We start from the raw sequence: 17313 nt of genomic DNA, 5'->3' as shown, positions 1-17313 counted from the left end.
GGCTGCCACTGTGGGTTCACTGTTACCAGCACTAGAGATGGTCAAACCATACCTGGCTGCCGTTTATATGGAGATTGCACATTTCTTTGCTCACACCCACTGACCACATGGGACATGAAATTTTACTGCCAAGACATGGCAAACATTTGCTGCAAGATTGTTTGACGCCTTTCAAAAGTCCAATATAAATGATTCTTACATCCTCCTCATCTCTTTATTGAACAAATATAATTCCCTTTCCGGCAATGAATCTTTATTCAAACAGGCATGGAGTCCGATAAAGCTTTTCGACTGTTTCAGTCTCTGTTCTAAACGTAAGATGCAAGGTGAATGAAAACCGACTGAACTCATAATAGTTACTTATGAGGTTAAATATCATTGCTTGAAAACTTTACGGCCACGTATATTGTTACAAAGATTGTATGAAGAAAATCTGAATACAAGTGATGAAGAAAATACAAATTTAAACGTGGCTCTATCAAAAATAATGGTTTTAAAAAAGACCTTCTATCGATGTTCTACTGTGTTTATAACCATCATTCATTTGAAGCTTAAATGTTTATCTTCAATATTTTAATAGTGTTCTAAAAAATTATTAATAATTCTGTAAGATGTTTACAAAAGCCTGAAATAAATTGTTATGTAAACCCTGAATGACAGTCATAGCAGTAGTTCTTTGGCAGTGCGCTTTGGAGATTTCTTTTTATCGCATGCCAACTTGCTCTCTGTGTGGGGAGAAAAAAATAAACTCTGGTCAATCATGTTTGTCTCTATTACAGTTGTTTAAAATATCTTTTTTCCTCCTTGACTGTGATTTGGGCACGTTTGGGGAGCAGCTATTTTCTTGGACCTACTTGGACTTCTAAAGTTATTAGTTATTACTTGAATTTCATGTTTTCCTGCCCCAGTTTAAAGGCAAGTTTATCTGTAAAGCACACTAACAAGACAATTCAAAGTGCTGTACATGAACAGAACATAAGAAAAGAAAACATTACAGAGGAAAGTACATTCCAGTGAAATAGTAGCTGTAAGATAAGTCGGACTACAAACTAAAAGATAAACATTGAAAGGCAACCTTAATTTAAAGTTTCAGCACTTTTGCATTCTTCTGGAAGTTTGTTCCAGATAAGTTGAGCATAAGAACTAAAAGCTGCTTCTCTGTGTTTGGTTCTGGTTCTGGACCTTAGTGTTCTGGAGGGTTGATACACTTACTACAAGGGTTGTTGAGAGAAAAAAAGACCTTCCCTTACTGTCATATTTGTACATCTAGGTAACATAAATCCTGGATTGCTAATTAAAAGTTCCCAGGTACCCTTACCTTGAACTGCAGTATTGTATTTAATTTTTCCATTATTTTTATTCCTAGGTAAGTTTTATATATATATGTTTTTGGTTCTAATTAATTTTGAATTTGATTCAAATGCATTGAATATTTGTATTTTGATCCATTTTGGTGCTACTGTTTAAGGGTTAATCACAAATGAAATGTCAATTTAGGGTTTCTCTTTATTTATTTTCATTAAAGTTTAAGAACTGTTTTTGTGATTTACAGTTTTAAAATGTAAATATTGTTGTTGTCTCTATGTTTCTTTTATGTTTTCATTAAACAAAATGCATTTACAATTAGATTTGATCAGTTCTACATTTCATGTTTTAGTCTAAGTTGTCCTATAGTTATTTTTTATTTGTGTCCATAGCTTTGTAGTATTGTTGATTGTTGTTTGCAATGTAATTGGGATACTATGGCTGAATATTGAAATAATAATAATAATACTGATTACTATTAACCCACATTTCCCTGATTGCTTTTTCTTTTATTGAACACAATGTCCACACCATCCTTTAAGAGCTTTTGCATCTCGGCCATTAAAAATATACATCTAGTGTGAGCATTGAGGGCAGTCAAAGTCAATCAAACTGTGATATTCATGACTATTATGTGGAATTGTCATGAATGAAACCCAAAATATAATATAAATTCATACTAAATAAATGATCCAAACAGTCTTTTATGATTGCAATATTGCACACACTGACATGGTGGTAATGACTGCTATTTGATATAATGTGCACCTCTAGTTTAAGTGTATCAAAAGTACTATACATAAAATCTGATTGATTAATTGATTGATCCTGACCAAGTGTACTCAAAATAAATTGTTAAATATCGAGGCTTTTACAGTAATTGCCCCTAAACTCCGTAAAAGCCTGACCCTTCACTTCAGGACGTCTCCATCTCTCAACTTTTTGCTCACATTGAAAAACTAATTTTTATTCCTTGGTCTTAAATCTGACAAATGCTTATTTATTTTTAGGTTTTGCTTCTAATGTTGATGCTATTGTGTTATTTGTCTTTTTTTTTTACTCTATTGTTTCCTGTTTCATACTTGCTCATTTATTTATATGTACGTTAATTTATCTAACAATTGTTATTTTTAAATTTTGCTCATAAATAAGTTGGATTCCATGTAATCCACTTACAGGTTGTGTTTTTTACATTTTCAACTATGCTAATTTTCTGCTGCAGTAACATAATAATTAAATCAAGGCCTTCACACATCTTTACCATGGTTACAAACAAGGGTGGAGGGCACTTTAAAGGTTTACTAAAGTATTTTTAAAAACCTGAACGTATCAAATTCTAAAAAAAATGTGCTACCATGTTTCAAATATTGACCAGAACAAAGTATTTCTGTGTATGACAGCGCATGGAAATAATTTGCTAGTGATCCAATGGACAGCGATTCGTTTTGGCTAGAGAAACACAAGCACATCCTTGCCCAAGGTAGAAATAAATGTTTATTTACGTATGATACCCATATAGATCATTACAAAGCACTATACATAAACTTTTGAATACATTTTGAATAAATGATTAAACATTGTTTCCATTCTGTTCAAATTACACAATAATAATATGAATACATGCAGGTGTACACTTTCAAAACAGTGATGGATCGTTTTAAAAAAAATTAGCTGGGCTTTGAATAACTGGATAGAGCTGAAATGTAAAGCCTTTAAAGAAAGTTTAAGACAAAATTAGACCAGGTTTTGTTTCATGCATCTCAGTTTATTGCTGATTTATTGGTATCTGTGTGATACAGAGGAGCAGTATAATGGGTTTATCGTCATGGCATATCACGGTTGGGTTTAGGTATTTATTTCCATCTGATGCTGTTTTGTATTTCTGAGCATTGTTTTGGGGTTTTTAACAAGGTTCTCCTCATTTCCACAGTTATACTCATCTTTAGATTCACTCCTCTGCTCTGTTACTTTTGAGCTTGTTGCCTAATCATTACCTACCTGTATGTGTAATCTCATGTCTTTCAGGGATTTTTTTTTGTAAGCCTCTTTGGGCGCTGCTCATTTAGCCCTTTAACCATTTTGTAGCTTTGCAGTTGTGCTTTGATTTAATTGTTATGTTTAACAAAGTTATTTTACAAAGCACTCCATTTCTACTTACTGTGGTGCTGATCCTCATTTGGATCTGTTGACTGTCTAAAAATATGATTGCATATGACCCCTGTTCAAAAAGGGATACCTCTAAGCAACTTGCCGGTTGATATTGATGTCCTATTGAACCATATAGTCAACTTTATGAGTAGGGGTACCAAAAAGCCCTCTGGCAGATGCAAATTGAATCATGTCTAGTATGAAACAGCTCCAAACAAACCAAACTACAATGGTATAAAACGGTGAAGGGTAGTGAGGAGCACCCATCATATTTGATTAGATAAAGACATTTGATTGTAGTGTAAGTTAATCAATTTAATTTAGCGGGGGCATGCGGTGAGTACAAATGTTGCCCACACTGCCCCTTCATCTGTTATAGCCTGAAGTTTTACATAAACGTGTAGAGCTATCAGGCAAAATTCAATGTTATCCTGAGGTCAAAGAATGCAAAACGGATTTTGTGCTTTTTAAACAGTAACCTGAGCTCATGCTTCCCATGAAGGTCCCCTGGCTCCTACTCAAATCTGAGTTAGTGCACCCGGTTGAAAGGAAAATCACCACAGAATGAATGGCTGAATAATGTAGAATTACACCACCAAAAGTTAATATTTGCTCTCTTCCAGTTATGGTACCAGTTCTATTATCTTAATTGTATTTGGACTGTGATGGACACAGGATGCAAATCTGTAACGACTGAGCTACATCCTTGACCGTCATCATTCTGTTCCTGGGCTCACGTAACATACACAAGGTATGGCATTATCCATATTCTAATATAATCACTGCACTTTATTAACCTCATCTTTCTTTTTTGTCTGTTACCTCCTTATTTTTTTGCAACTTTATTTCCCCCTATTGTGTGTTTCTTTAAAGCCTGACCCCACGTGCGTTGTACTTGCACCACATTTATGAATTGACATATATGAGCTGTTACAGGAGTAGGTTGTGAATTACTTCAACTAGTTGAGAGTTCCCTTTCAAGCTTTTCTACATTTTCATCTTAAACTTCGCTGTTTTCATTATGAAAAGTTATCGGCTGAAAACAAACATAATGCTAGCTGGTATGTTCTCAAATATCATCAAGCAGACGCTCCTCCAAGTGCAAACAGGGCTTTGAACCACTCCCACAGCAGGACAGCTGTGACATGAGAAATGCTGTAGTTATTACTTTGCTGTTGATTAAAGGATGACGGTGCCCACTCAAAATAATCTCAAAACAGCATGGATTACAGGCAATACTTTACTATTTGTGCTAAGATTGTTGACTGTACTGTTTAACTTCCAGGACTTGTTATCATTTCCCATAAAACTGCATGTGCCAAAATGCCAGACAGGCTCGGAAAACTCAACACAGCTGACATCTGCTGCAGTGGTTTAATTTCAGTTTGTGGAGCATATTTTAATTTATTATTCTCCAGCCAGATGAGGATTGAAAATTATTTTACATTAAGGAACATAATCTGAATTGTGGAGCTCTAAAAGTACAGCAGCTATAGGCACTACAGTCAACAATTGCATCACTTGAATACATTTTTATTTAAATAAAGGTAGCAACTTTTGTAACTACGACAGCAGTTCTCAACTTAGTGTGGTTTATTTTGTTCAGTAATTGCACAAAGTTGGTCAAGAATCAACACATTTTGGTGCAGTGTACTGCAAAAGAAGACTGGCACGCTAAGAGTTGGGTATTGTTGTACAGGCGTATCTCATAATATTCTGACTTTAATCTCATTATCCGAAAATAAATAAATAAAAATCCCTCCTGCTAAAAGGGGGTCAACAGTCTGGCATCATTATTTGGAGTTTCACAGGGTGAAAAGTTTGGGAACCCCTGTGCTTTGTATTTTCATTTGGATTTTAAATGACTCTTTGAAGTAGTCTGTTACAGCAATAAGAGAATATAATGAAATAAGAAAGTTTAGAATTTAATGTTGCTGCTTCCATCTTTCCTTTTCCCTTTTTTCTTTTATTTATTTGTTTTAAATTTTTTTATCTCATTATCTTTTTGCTTCTTCGTTTCTACCTCAAGAATCGGCAGCTTATTATTTTACATAGAAATTTGATAAAACACAAATAAGTAGGTGACAGTAGGTGACACTAAGGAATAAAAAAAAAACTACTGCAAATGTCTGCCGATAATTATAAGACGAAGATGAATATTCAGACCTTTCAGGAGTCTGATTTTCGCGAGTACACTCGACAATTTTCCTTGCCTACCTGCAGGGGGCGATAGCCATTTCACACTCAGGTTGTCAACCATAACAAGGTCACTCGCGCATGCGCACCCGGGTAACTATCGTAAATGGAGTCTGTTTGAAATAGAGTGGCGGTGCAGTTTAAAGTCTTCTGAAACTTAAGTTTAATATTGAATAGCCTCGTCGCTTTGCTCAGAGTGGTCGTAATGGGTGAGTTTAAATATATCATTGTCATATTTGGCATATAATGTTAAAGTAACACATGCCAGAGTGGCATAAAGCTACTAGCTTAAATGTGTGCGTTATGTACCAAGTGTACTAATGATCTGAGGGTAAATTAGCTGAAATCTTTAATTGATCTGAGTCCGGTAGAAAATGAACAAAGCGGACAACATGTGCTTAACTTTCGTACTCTTTCCCAACAAGACTAGAAGGAAATTAGGGCTCTATAAAACGACCCAAGAAAACTTTAACTTTCATTGAAGTAGTATTATTTGCAGGAATAGTTTTGGTGGTTGTGTCTGTCTTACTGTCAAACCCTGAAACATGTTATTTCTACTTTGATATTAAAAGAACCTCATTCAGAATTTAGCTAGTAACCTTGTTATTGTCGTTAATGTCTGAACATCCTTGCTGTTCTGTCACAACAATGATCTAGTAATGCCACATTTGTCAGGATCCATTCATGCTGAAACGCTCCTTCATCTCTTTTCTAAAGTGTGCCTCTGTTTATTCCGCAAGACAACAGCGCTGATGGTGAAGCGCAGCAGGAAGAAAAGGAGAGATCCACACCTTCGGCTGGACTCCAGTCCCCTCATATGGATCGGAACCCGTCACCACCCCCAGAGCAAGCTGACGGAGAGGAGGGAGAAGATCTGGATGCCATCGGAGACACCGTTTACAGCAAGCACTGGCTTTTCAGCACGCTGACGCGTCTCATTCAGGTAGGTGGACCGCCTCATTAAAACCTGTTCATTTCTGAGGACTTAATCATAAATTTTAGGTTGTTACACGGTGGCAGAAACCTGCATATTAGTGCTTCCAAAGCCGGTTCAGATATAGTTGTATTAGAGATGGAGGGTTAACAGCTTGAGCTGAGCTAAAAAAAATTTTTAAACATACCAAAAAGTCTCTTGCTTTCTCGTTTTATTTTTTTACCTCGAGCTGACCGTTGTTTGGAGCATCCTTGCTTTTGTGCAACCCGTCCATGGCGTCTACGTTTCTGTAAACTTACACTGTTTTGCAGATGGTTACAGAGCATTCAGAGGAGAACTCAGAAGCTCAGATGCAGCTCTCTGATGATGAGGAGGAAGATCTTTGCAGGGTCTGGGATATGGCCATGGACAAGGTGCACTCTCTTCCTTTGCTTGAATAGCAAATACTCTGCTGCACATTTGATTTAAAAAAAAGTACCTTTAAATAAAACACATTTATGAAAACAACACAAATCACAGTTGTGATTAAAACGTAGGCCTGTAGCAGGTATTGTAGATATGAATATGCTTTCCATAGATTGTCTTATAAAATATTTACATCAGGACATGTTAAGATAAAAAGGATTTTGCAGGTCTGGTCTTGCTGTATGTTTAGGTTTTCCATGCATTTTAACAAGAAAATGCTCACAGCTTTAATATTTACCGCTTATGAATCAAATGCATGCAGGATGTCGCTGGTTTTCTGCAAGAATTCAAAGCTGCTGATATCCTTCTTGGAGTCATTGCTAAATCACGTTGCCCACGTCTTACAGTAAGTGAAATACTTTTCACACATGACAGATTTTAATCCCATATGATAAATCGAATATGCTCTTGTAATAATGATAACACTATGAATAATGTATTCGTTTAAACATTCTTACATAGTTACAATCATTATTTCCATGCTTTTCTCTTTCACAAGGAAATTTGTGTAGGAATCCTGGGTAATATTGCCTGCTTTCCGGACACATGTGCGACTCTCAGCCAAAATGAGGACTTGGGGTGAGTTGAACCTCACCTCCATCTGTTAATTAGATGCATTGCTCCTGCTATTTTTTTTGCTAGCTGATGCTCCTGCCCGGTGTGTCCACAGGGCTGTGCTGTTGCTTCTTCTGGGAGATGCAGACCCTCCAACCCTTCTAGAAACCACCAGGTACCTTTTCAATTTTGCCTAAACTAAACAAAAAGAGAAACTAAGAGAGTAAGATTTATTTCCTCTCATGTTGTTTACAGACTGCTGCTGACCTGTTTGTCTCAAAAAGACTTCTGTTCCCTGTGGCTTCAGCGAATACGACAACAGACATCTGTGTGCTTCAACCTTTGTTTCATCATGAGCAGTTCTACTAACAGTACTTCACTTTTACTCTACACTTTTTTTATTAGCTGATTACTTATATTTGTGAAAAGGTGACCTAGTCAATGCGTCACAGAGATGTGGAAGTTTCTGTCTTTTACTTTAGATTTGTTTTGCACATTTTCTGATCTCCAAAACTCTGAAACTGATCCTCATACTTCATGTTTTTGTTTTTCCAGCGGATCTGCTGGAGAAGGTGGGAGAGCTGGTTGACAAGCTGTTTGACCTTGATGAAGAATTAATGAAGTGCTGGCTCACAGCTCAGCCGAGTGAGAGGGAGGAGAGAGATGGGGAAATCAATCTGGATTTGAGCTTGTCTCTCCTTGAGGCAGCAAAGCAGCTCAGGTAGGAAAGTTTTGCACCCCTTGCCCCACAGACCCAATGGTTACTCACCGAGTAGCTCCAGATTTAGACACAGAATGTGTTTGAGGTTACCAGAGAAGAAAACTGCCATTACCCTTATTAATAAAGTTGGAAGAATGGGGAAAAAATAATGTGTAGCTGAGAAAATGCTGGCGCATGATACCCCCAGGGCAAGAAAGGCCTTAAAGTTTTGGCTTGAGCAGGAAACAGTGCATAGTCTGTGATAATTTCCTTGTCAACATCTGGCCAACGTACCGGCTGTTGGGAAGAGCCGTAAAAAAGGACAACCAGGATAGGGCTGCTGACTGACTTCAGGTGAACCTTGTTGTAATTGGCTCACAGTGATTGCTACAGTGCCAACCAAGCACAAAGGAACGAATCTTTACAGCACTGTATAATCTTTGTGTAGATTAATTCCACTCTGTGTGCACTTGTTTCATGTTTTAAAAATGTATTAAAGTCATTTGTTGTGATCTGAACCTGAAAACAAAATGGTTCAAATGTGGCGTTTTAAAAACCTTAATTTTGTATTTAATTTTCCTATATTTTAATCATGTAAAGCACTCTGCTTTGTCTTTTTACTGAAATGTGCTATACAAATAAATTTGTCTTGCCTTTCCTCTCAGTTCTCTGCTCGACTGCATTACTGCTGCCAAACAGTGGTTAGACCAGAATTATTTGTTTTTAAACGGGCAAAAGACTGAACATATTTTATTTAGCAGAAACGCCTCTTCGGATGTCAGTGCTTTGGCTTTTAATCTAAAGAACACTGTTATAAATTTCCGGGTAATATTTGATAATGATTTTACATTTGACATTCAAACTGACTCTGGTCAGGACCAGCTTTAGCCAAAGTTAAAGCTGTTTTAAATCATCCAGTCCTGGAGAAGGCCATTCATGCTCTTATTAGCTCCAGACTCCACTGTTGGGATGTCCTCCATGTCGGAGCCTAAATCATGTATAAATCATCTTATTTGGATGTTTTAAAATGCTTTATAAATCAATAAATTAAATGAAATGGGAATCTTTTTATTTTTGCAGGTCGGAGAGTCCAAACGGTCTCGAGGTTTATCTTCACATCCTCCAACTTCTCACCACTGTAGAGGAAGGCATTCAGGTTTTTGGTAAGACTTTATTTTTTTATTCTAGACACAGCAGTTGGAGGTTTCTACCTCCCGCTAATGCAGCGTGAAAAAAGAAGTGAGCATTTATGGAAGAAGACATTATGTGATTGTTTTCCCCAGCGGCCCCTGATGGACCGGGCAAACCAGTGTGGGACTTTGTTAGTGACGTCGTGTGCGAGGACCTCTGTCAGCCAAATGATCTTCCGGTCGTCCTGCATGAGCAGAAAAGCGTTTTAATTCAGGCATTGTCTGTGCTGCAGGCCCTTTATAGATGCCAGGATCAGTGGCGCAGCAAAAACGACACAAGTAAGTTTTCAAAGGGCTCCACTCTTCCACCTGCTTAAACTCTTTACTGCAAAAGCCAGATTTTGGGACCGATACCCCAGATAAACTCCTACTTCATGTTCTTCTCCTTGTTTAGTCCATGCTGCTTAAACTATGTTGTTTTTGTTGTCTGAAGTACTTAAGGGTTTTTGTAATGTAAGATTTTGTTTTTTTTGTTTTTTTGTTTTTCTCCAGGTCTGTCTCTTATTGGCTCAGTCTTTCGGGTGTGCTTACACCAAAGTGAGTTCAAACGTGAAGTTTCCGATAAAGACGAGGCAAATGATGACCAGCTGCAAACTCTTGCAGAGATCACCTCTGAGTTTCTAGCTGACCTTTGCATTAATATTCAGAAGGTAATGTTTACAAAGAGCTCATCTTCTCACAGTTCAGTGAAATAACTCCTTTTTTATTGTAAGATAGATGTATAGCTGGACGATGGTAAATGATATCATGGCTCTGTATTCTGTTCATTGTAGGACACGGTTGCAGATTTGATAAAGAAAGATTACCTGACACAGAAAACATGTCAAGCAGCTGCAGCCTGTTTGCTTCCCAATTATAAGACGTCTGTAAGTAATCTCTCCTGACAGATTAATATTTTACCACTAAGTTATAATGGAAGAGTTTCATGTAGTTTCTTTGCTCTATTGTCTGTTATCAGATACTGTAACAAACATGCAGACATGATTCTCAGTGCGCAACAGTGTTATGGTCTATTTAACGAGCTGGCAAAAAGTGACCAGCGTTTAAGGTGTGTTTAGAGAAGCCAGATGTAATCTAAACTGGTTTCAGATGGTTAGAAAACACCACAGAGGGTCCCTTTTAATGTAATGATTCAGATACAGTGTAATAAAAGTCCTTAAAAAAGGTAAAATTACGTTTCTGTTTAGGCTTATTTGTAGGGACAAAATAATATGTATATTAGTTTCGAGGAAGGTGTGTTTATTTACAGTTTTACTTCTTTACTGTGTACAAACAGCATAAATTTGGTTACAGCTTCCTTTGTTCAGGGAATATTTCTGTTGTTGTTTCACATACTTTTAAGTATTTTGTTGCAAAACTCATTTTTCACATACAAATCCAAAATAGACTCTGACTTTGCACCCAGTTCTTGTTTTTAAAAATTGAAACTGTATTATCAGTCAACTTTGGAGGAAGAAAGTGTGTTCAAATGATTTAGTTACAGCCTAACTTGCATCAATGCACATGATGTGTGAATGTAAACTCCTCACCAAAGTTTTAAGTGCATTGAAATCAACATACTTTTCAGAAGCGTTAAATTTAGGGTTTTAAAATACCCTTTGTTGTTCATCTTATGTAACGTTAACATTTTCTAAGACACTGAACTTTAGGTTTTCGTTATCTGTAAGCCATAATCATCAAAATTACATGAAATTAAGGCTTGAAGTATTTAAATCCATATGTTTTGAATCTATTTACAAGTTTCATTTTCTGAAATGAGTGACAAAAACCATTGAACCTTTTCACACTATTCAGATCTTTTGAGCTGTGTTTGTAGTCGGTTCTTTACTCACTAAGTAGACATTACATGAGTATAAAGGCAGAGGCGTTATCAAGTGAAGCAGTGGATGCTGGTGATTAAAAAAAAAAATTATTGGCTAAAAAGAGACACAAAAACCACTGAAGCCAATTAGTGACCAGCATGAAGTCACATAAAACTTAACAACATATGTACACTCTTTTGTTCCCCCGCCACTTCAAATATATGTATATAAACCCAAAATGTAATGGGAGTGCTGAAAAATAAAAGTCAGACACATTTTATATGATAATTAGTTTTTATTTTATAATTTAGGTTTACTGTGTCTACAATTGTTTTTGTTTTTTTCCTGCTATTTCAACAGGTTTGGGGGCTAGATTAATGGAAAACAGTGCCTGTCTAAAATAGTAATAATATTCCCCTGAATAAATAACCTTACTATGGGCTAAGTAAATCTTTCCCTTTCTGCTATTTATATCTAGAGCTTTTCTTTTAGAGCTGGTGTCCAATTAGTCTATGTGACAAACTGTCCCCCAACAACACCACCTCCTGTGGAAAATAAACACGTTATTTCCACCCTTCCCTTTTCTTTCCTTCTACAGGTTCAGCACCTGCAGGCTGCATTGTCCGAGACTGATCCCCGACTGGCGGACGTGATGAGGACACAGTTTCCTGTCTGAGGCTCCCTGCTGATCCGTGTTTGGCTCTCATTCACTTCTGCTTATTATAGCAGCTCCTTTCCAAATATTTGCATTTCCATGGCAAAGGCATGATCATTAATGTTAAACTTTATCATTTTTTTTTTGATAACTTTATTATTTGCTTATCTTGGTAAAATTAAAGTTGCGTTCATTGCTACAGTTTTTAATTAATGTCAGAAAACTATGTTTGTACCGAGTAATTGAAAGTGTTTTTATTAAAATGATATGTGCTCACAGGCTTTTATTGATTCATTAATATTATGGCTTGACAAAGAAATCTAAAACAAACAAAAGTGGGTCAATATGGTTTCAATCAAAAGTCCAGGACACCAAAAAACGCCTCCCTGCTCCCTCTTGACGAAATATTTATGACGCCGGACAAATTTATTGACACCCTTGGTAAACATGTGTAAAAGGTTAAAAAAATCTTTAAAGAAAATTTTTCCTTCCTTTCAATGTGGCTCACTAAACGTAAAAATAAATGTGATTTTTTTTTTACCCTGGCAAATTATTTCCCATCAAACAAGAAAATCTGCTAGCGTGGGTTTTTTTTTTTTTTTGTATTTTTTTCTTACATCAATAAATGCTTGCCAGGTGCATTTTATAAGTATATTATTCCACATAAGACAAAATTGCGTTGAGTCACCTTTTTTAAGCATATGAGTAATAATGCTGATGACGAGATCAAGTGTTTGCCAAAAGGGTGACAGTCACTTGGAAAGGATAAAAAAGAAAAAAAAAAAAACCTGACAGATGAAAGGCTCAAGCATGGAAACAATAAACTAATTTGGTTTCCAAATGAAGCGTTTCGCCCACTCGTGGAGAAGAGCCCAGCGGCCTGCGCACTTCCAGCCAGCTTACGAAGGCCGCTTGAATATAGCAGCTCTTTAATTAAAGCTTGGATTGATATGTAGATCTTTCTTTTTAATGGAAATCCCTGGGTGGCAATGTCGGATGTGAGAAAGAAGGTTCATCCTATGATTGGGGAAAAAGCCATGTCCTTTTTTTCTCTCTCTCTTTTTTTGTTTTTGAAGGTCTCACTGGACATCTCCTCTTACCTGTGATGCAGGCAGATCGTCATGAGGAAGCACTGCCACGTTTGTATTTTAAATGACCCCCCCCCCCCCCCCCCCATAGCTAACCGTGCTTGGCCTTTCACGACTACACCTGGCAAGTCTCCGGTACTCTCCTCTGTCTGCAGGCCATGCTGCCAGGCTAGTCATGTCACAGGAGATCTGAGTTGAAGCCCAGATGTTACCTGCTGCCCTGCCAAGCCTCATTGTCTGCCTGCCAGTCTTGGCGGCAACGTGATGTAAGCCGACTTCATGAACAAACCACAGCTGGCTGCTGGTTATGTGTTCAGTTCATAAAGCTCACACACCACTGGGACTGAGGCAGGTCGGCTGTGTTTGATGCTGATGCGAAATGTCACATAGGAAGTTTCCTTTTGCCTAAAACCCACGTGATTCACTGTTTCTTTAAATGAAGAGAATGTGTTGGATTTGGAAAAAAATTTCTGTTGGAATAAATGTTAAAATAGCGTCTAACCAAAACTGTTCATACCCTTTGAACTTTACAGCCACAAACTTTGATGTATTTTATTGGGATTTCATGAGGTGGACCTACACAGTGCAAGTATTTTTGGTGAAGTGAAAAGAAACTGATGCATTGGTCTAAGATTTTTCTTTTTATACATAAAAATCTGTGCGATAGACTGGCGACCTGGCCAGGGTGTACCCTGGACAGCTGGAGATAGGTGTTAGAAAATGATGGATGTATACATAAAAGTCTGAAAAGTGTGTCCATTTGTAGTCATTCCACCCCCTAAGGCTGTTTAAAACAAGCTTTTATTGTAATTACAGCATCACAGGCATGTGTCCTTACCAGCTTCACACATCTAGAAACAAAATCTTTTGTTCATTCTTCCTTGCAAAAAAAAACAAAAAAAAAAAAAAAACCTCCGTGATGCTGTTTGTTCACTGATGTTCTAGATCAAACATCTGAAGACTTCACAGAACAGCTGGATTTATGCCGAAATTAAATTACAAAAAGGCAGACTCTGCAAATTATAGAACGTCTGAAAACAATTGGTTTCACAAAAATGTATTTTAGGGTTATTAGAACAAAGGAGACTGAATATAGTTGTATGCCACATTTTTTTTAGATTGTTTAATAATAAATCATTAAAGGCCATGTCTCCTTTATGTTGGTCATAAAATCCCAGTGAAACACATTCAAGATTGTGGTTGTAGACATATTTTAGCAAGCCATTGTAAAAATGTACTGTACGTTACATAATTGGTACATGTTTAATTTCTGGCTTTTAAATGCTGTGGTATCAGCTGCCATAGGGCAGGCAGGGTGGATCATGGATGGACAGGGGAGACGTGTGCACTTTCACGTAGCCTCTCCTTTGATTCGGAGGACTCGCCCATTCACCAGCACCTGCGTGGGGAAGGCGTGTTTACAAAGACACATGATGCTAGTGGAGGCAATCAAAGCCCAGTTCAGCTCATTTCCCGAGTTCCCCGCCTCTCCGTCTCTTGTCAACAGACTCACAATGAAATGTCCCTTTTACGTAATCTCCCAAACATCACACGTACTGACCTTTCCAACTTGGAAGGACCAGTGCTGCTGTAATGCTGATATTTGAATTTGTCTTCACAGCATAATTTGCTTTTTGTGAATTAGTTTATTAGCTGCAATATTATAATGATGACAAAAAGCACAAAATAATTAATCTGTTAAATTTTGGATTTATGATTGCAGTTATTTTCAGCAGATTTGAATTTCTTCAGAGCTAAAGATGGTTGACTTTGAAGCAGTCAGCATCCCTTTGCAAATTAAACTAAACATCACAAAAGTCAAAAAAGCTCAAACTACCCAAGGCTATACAACTATTCTGAAGTGGCCTCTTATGAGCCCTGATGTAAATCCTGTTGAACATCTATAGAAGGAGCTGAAACACGCCGTCTGGAGAAGGCACCCTTCATACCTGAGACAACTGGAGCAGTTTGCTCAGGAGGAATGGATCTAAATACCTTCGACAGGTGCAGAGTTCTCATTGACGGTTACAGAAATTGTTTGACTGCAGTGATTGCCTCAAAAGCTCGCACAACAATATTAAGTTACACGTGCCATCATTTTTGTCCAGGTCTGTTTCATTGGTTAATTTTTTTTAAATGACTATTTAACCACAATTCAAAACCAATGTTTGATTTTCATTGGTTAATTTTCTGTAAATTCATATCTATTATTACTTTTGTCAGTTTCAAGTTATATTAGTGAGCATTGTGGGTTTTTCTTTTATTAACAGAAGGGTAACAACAATGTTGTGCATGACTGTACTTGGTGGAAAAGCCTTTTTTTTTGTAATGACACTTTGAAGGTGTCTCCTATATAGATAAACTAGTCAGTGCCTTGCTTATTTGGGCCAAGCTGACTCACAAATTGTCTACAGGTCTTGAAGGTCCTGGGGAGAAAATCTTCTGTTTTGCACAGATTCTCAGTTGAATACAAGTCAGATGATTGACTGGACAGGTTTAGCTATTTTACTTTATTTCTCTGAAACCTCTCTGCTTAACAAGAATGTCCCGGTTCATTTCTCCATTTTTCCTTCCTCTATGAAGTCTACCAACACTGTATGCTGCAGAACAGTCCACGCCGTGAAGTTTGCACCTGTGAACTTCACGTTTGACATGGTGCTTTTTTAAGCTTGTGCGGATATTTGTTTCCTCCGAACATGGTGTCTACAATGACATTGAAAGGGTTGAGCTTTTACTTCATCAGACTAGACTCCAGGATTCTCCCAGAATGCCATTGGCTCATCCAAATATTTTGCAGCAGGGCTCAACAATTTGCATTATGGGTTTGTCTTGCCCTTGGCTGGTTTATAGTAAAAAATAAAATTTCCTTCCTCTTTTGGATGATGGGTGAAATGCTGCACACTAGAACATTCATACATTTACAAACTGATTTGTGCATTTCAGCTGGAAAGCTTTCTAAATGCTGACAGATTTAAGTAGATTGCCTGGCTTTTGACGCTGTTCTGCACATCCTGTTCTTCATGTATTCAATGCATAACCCTGTTCCAGTCCACTTCAAAACATACTAGAAGAGTACTGACTTATAAATGAATCCGATGTGATCAGCTGATTAAAATATCTTTCTGCGAGCATTTGGCACCACTTACAGTGACGTTTTTAAATATGTTTTTGAATGCAGAGACATTTTTCATATTTTTTCTAATTTGTTTAATGGATTATTCTGTAGGTGGCAGGTGTTTATAAGGCGTATCTCATCCCTGTCCTTGTGTACAATGCCTTTCACCGAGGGCCAGTAGCAGATGCTGTTGTTTGCTCTGCAATGAAAGACCGGGGGCTAATTACAGAGAAACATTCCAGCCACAGGAAGTGTCCACAAGCTGACTATTCACTGCTCTGATTAGTTAGTTGTGTAAACAAGGCCCGGGATCAGGCAAAGGGCTGGAAAACTATTGAGGAGGAAGAGACCTTGAATGTTTGGAAACTTAAATACCTGTGGTATGATCAGTGATGGAAAACGAGATCAAATGCCCTGAAGAAGAACCTTAGCGTAATGGTTTTGCAACAAACAACAACCTGTTAAAAAAAAAAGTGCAGAGACTCTTTAAAAAAAAAGCAGAATCCACAAATAATTATTCCGGAAACTTAATTATAATTTAACAAAGGCAATGTAATAAAGCGAAAATGTCCATTAAGTTATAATTTGTCAGTTTACCTGCAGCTCTCATTGCCTTCTTTTCATCTTCTTTTTATCTACAAATGACTGTAATATTTTTTTTCTGATTAATCAATTCTTGTCACTTTTTTTCCTTTTAAAGTTGTGTTGTTAATTTGATCCGATCAACATGTTTCAGTTAAACATTTTTGACCAAAACCCCTACCCGGGTATTGTATTTATCACTCTGCGCTGCATACAAAAGGAGGAACCATTATTTTATATTTATCCCCTTTTACCACATATCATCCAAATCCTCGGTAGAAGCAGCTCACTTTTTGGTTTTTATTAAATCTAGTGCTTACTATCATGGCACAGATTAGCCAAGGAGATCTCCGGCAGCCTGATGCTCAGACCCTTTGAGTAAATCCGTCTGATTGGAGTGAACAGAACTGGGCCAGACTGGCCAGACTGAAGCTTTAACCTGCAAACAGATTGTTCTGTCCCAAACCTCACACACGAGGTTTGCTTTTAACAAGGTTTTATTTAGAAGTGCCTTTTATTTCTTCTCCAGACATTATAAAATCAACGTTTGGCTTGAAGCTCCGATTATGTTGCAGCAG

At 37.3% G+C, this 17313-nt stretch overlaps 1 protein-coding gene across 1 annotated transcript; it reads left to right on the top strand.

The window, feature by feature from the left end:
* The first annotated feature begins 5719 nt into the window (after nucleotides 1-5719).
* saal1 (serum amyloid A-like 1) lies at nucleotides 5720-12229 on the top strand. Its single transcript, XM_012880435.3, has 13 exons — nucleotides 5720-5858; nucleotides 6390-6592; nucleotides 6895-6996; nucleotides 7311-7394; nucleotides 7548-7627; nucleotides 7719-7778; nucleotides 7859-7974; nucleotides 8159-8324; nucleotides 9384-9466; nucleotides 9587-9772; nucleotides 9986-10143; nucleotides 10267-10359; nucleotides 11894-12229. The coding sequence occupies exons 1-13, from the start codon at nucleotides 5855-5857 to the stop codon at nucleotides 11969-11971; spliced, it is 1413 nt and encodes a 470-aa protein (XP_012735889.2). The 5' UTR covers nucleotides 5720-5854; the 3' UTR covers nucleotides 11972-12229.
* Nucleotides 12230-17313: the final 5084 nt, after the last annotated feature.

Source organism: Fundulus heteroclitus, chromosome 2 (assembly GCF_011125445.2).
Source record: "Fundulus heteroclitus isolate FHET01 chromosome 2, MU-UCD_Fhet_4.1, whole genome shotgun sequence".
Lineage (NCBI taxonomy): Eukaryota > Metazoa > Chordata > Actinopteri > Cyprinodontiformes > Fundulidae > Fundulus > Fundulus heteroclitus.
Note: the sequence above shows the minus strand (reverse complement) of the source record. Positions and strands in the feature narration are given on the sequence as shown.

Coding starts and splice junctions, on each gene's coding strand:
- saal1 (XM_012880435.3), top strand. Junction 7,395..7,547: donor CACGTTGCCCACGTCTTACA/GTAAGTGAAATA, acceptor CTCTTTCACAAG/GAAATTTGTGTAGGAATCCT. Junction 7,779..7,858: donor ACCCTTCTAGAAACCACCAG/GTACCTTTTCAA, acceptor TGTTGTTTACAG/ACTGCTGCTGACCTGTTTGT.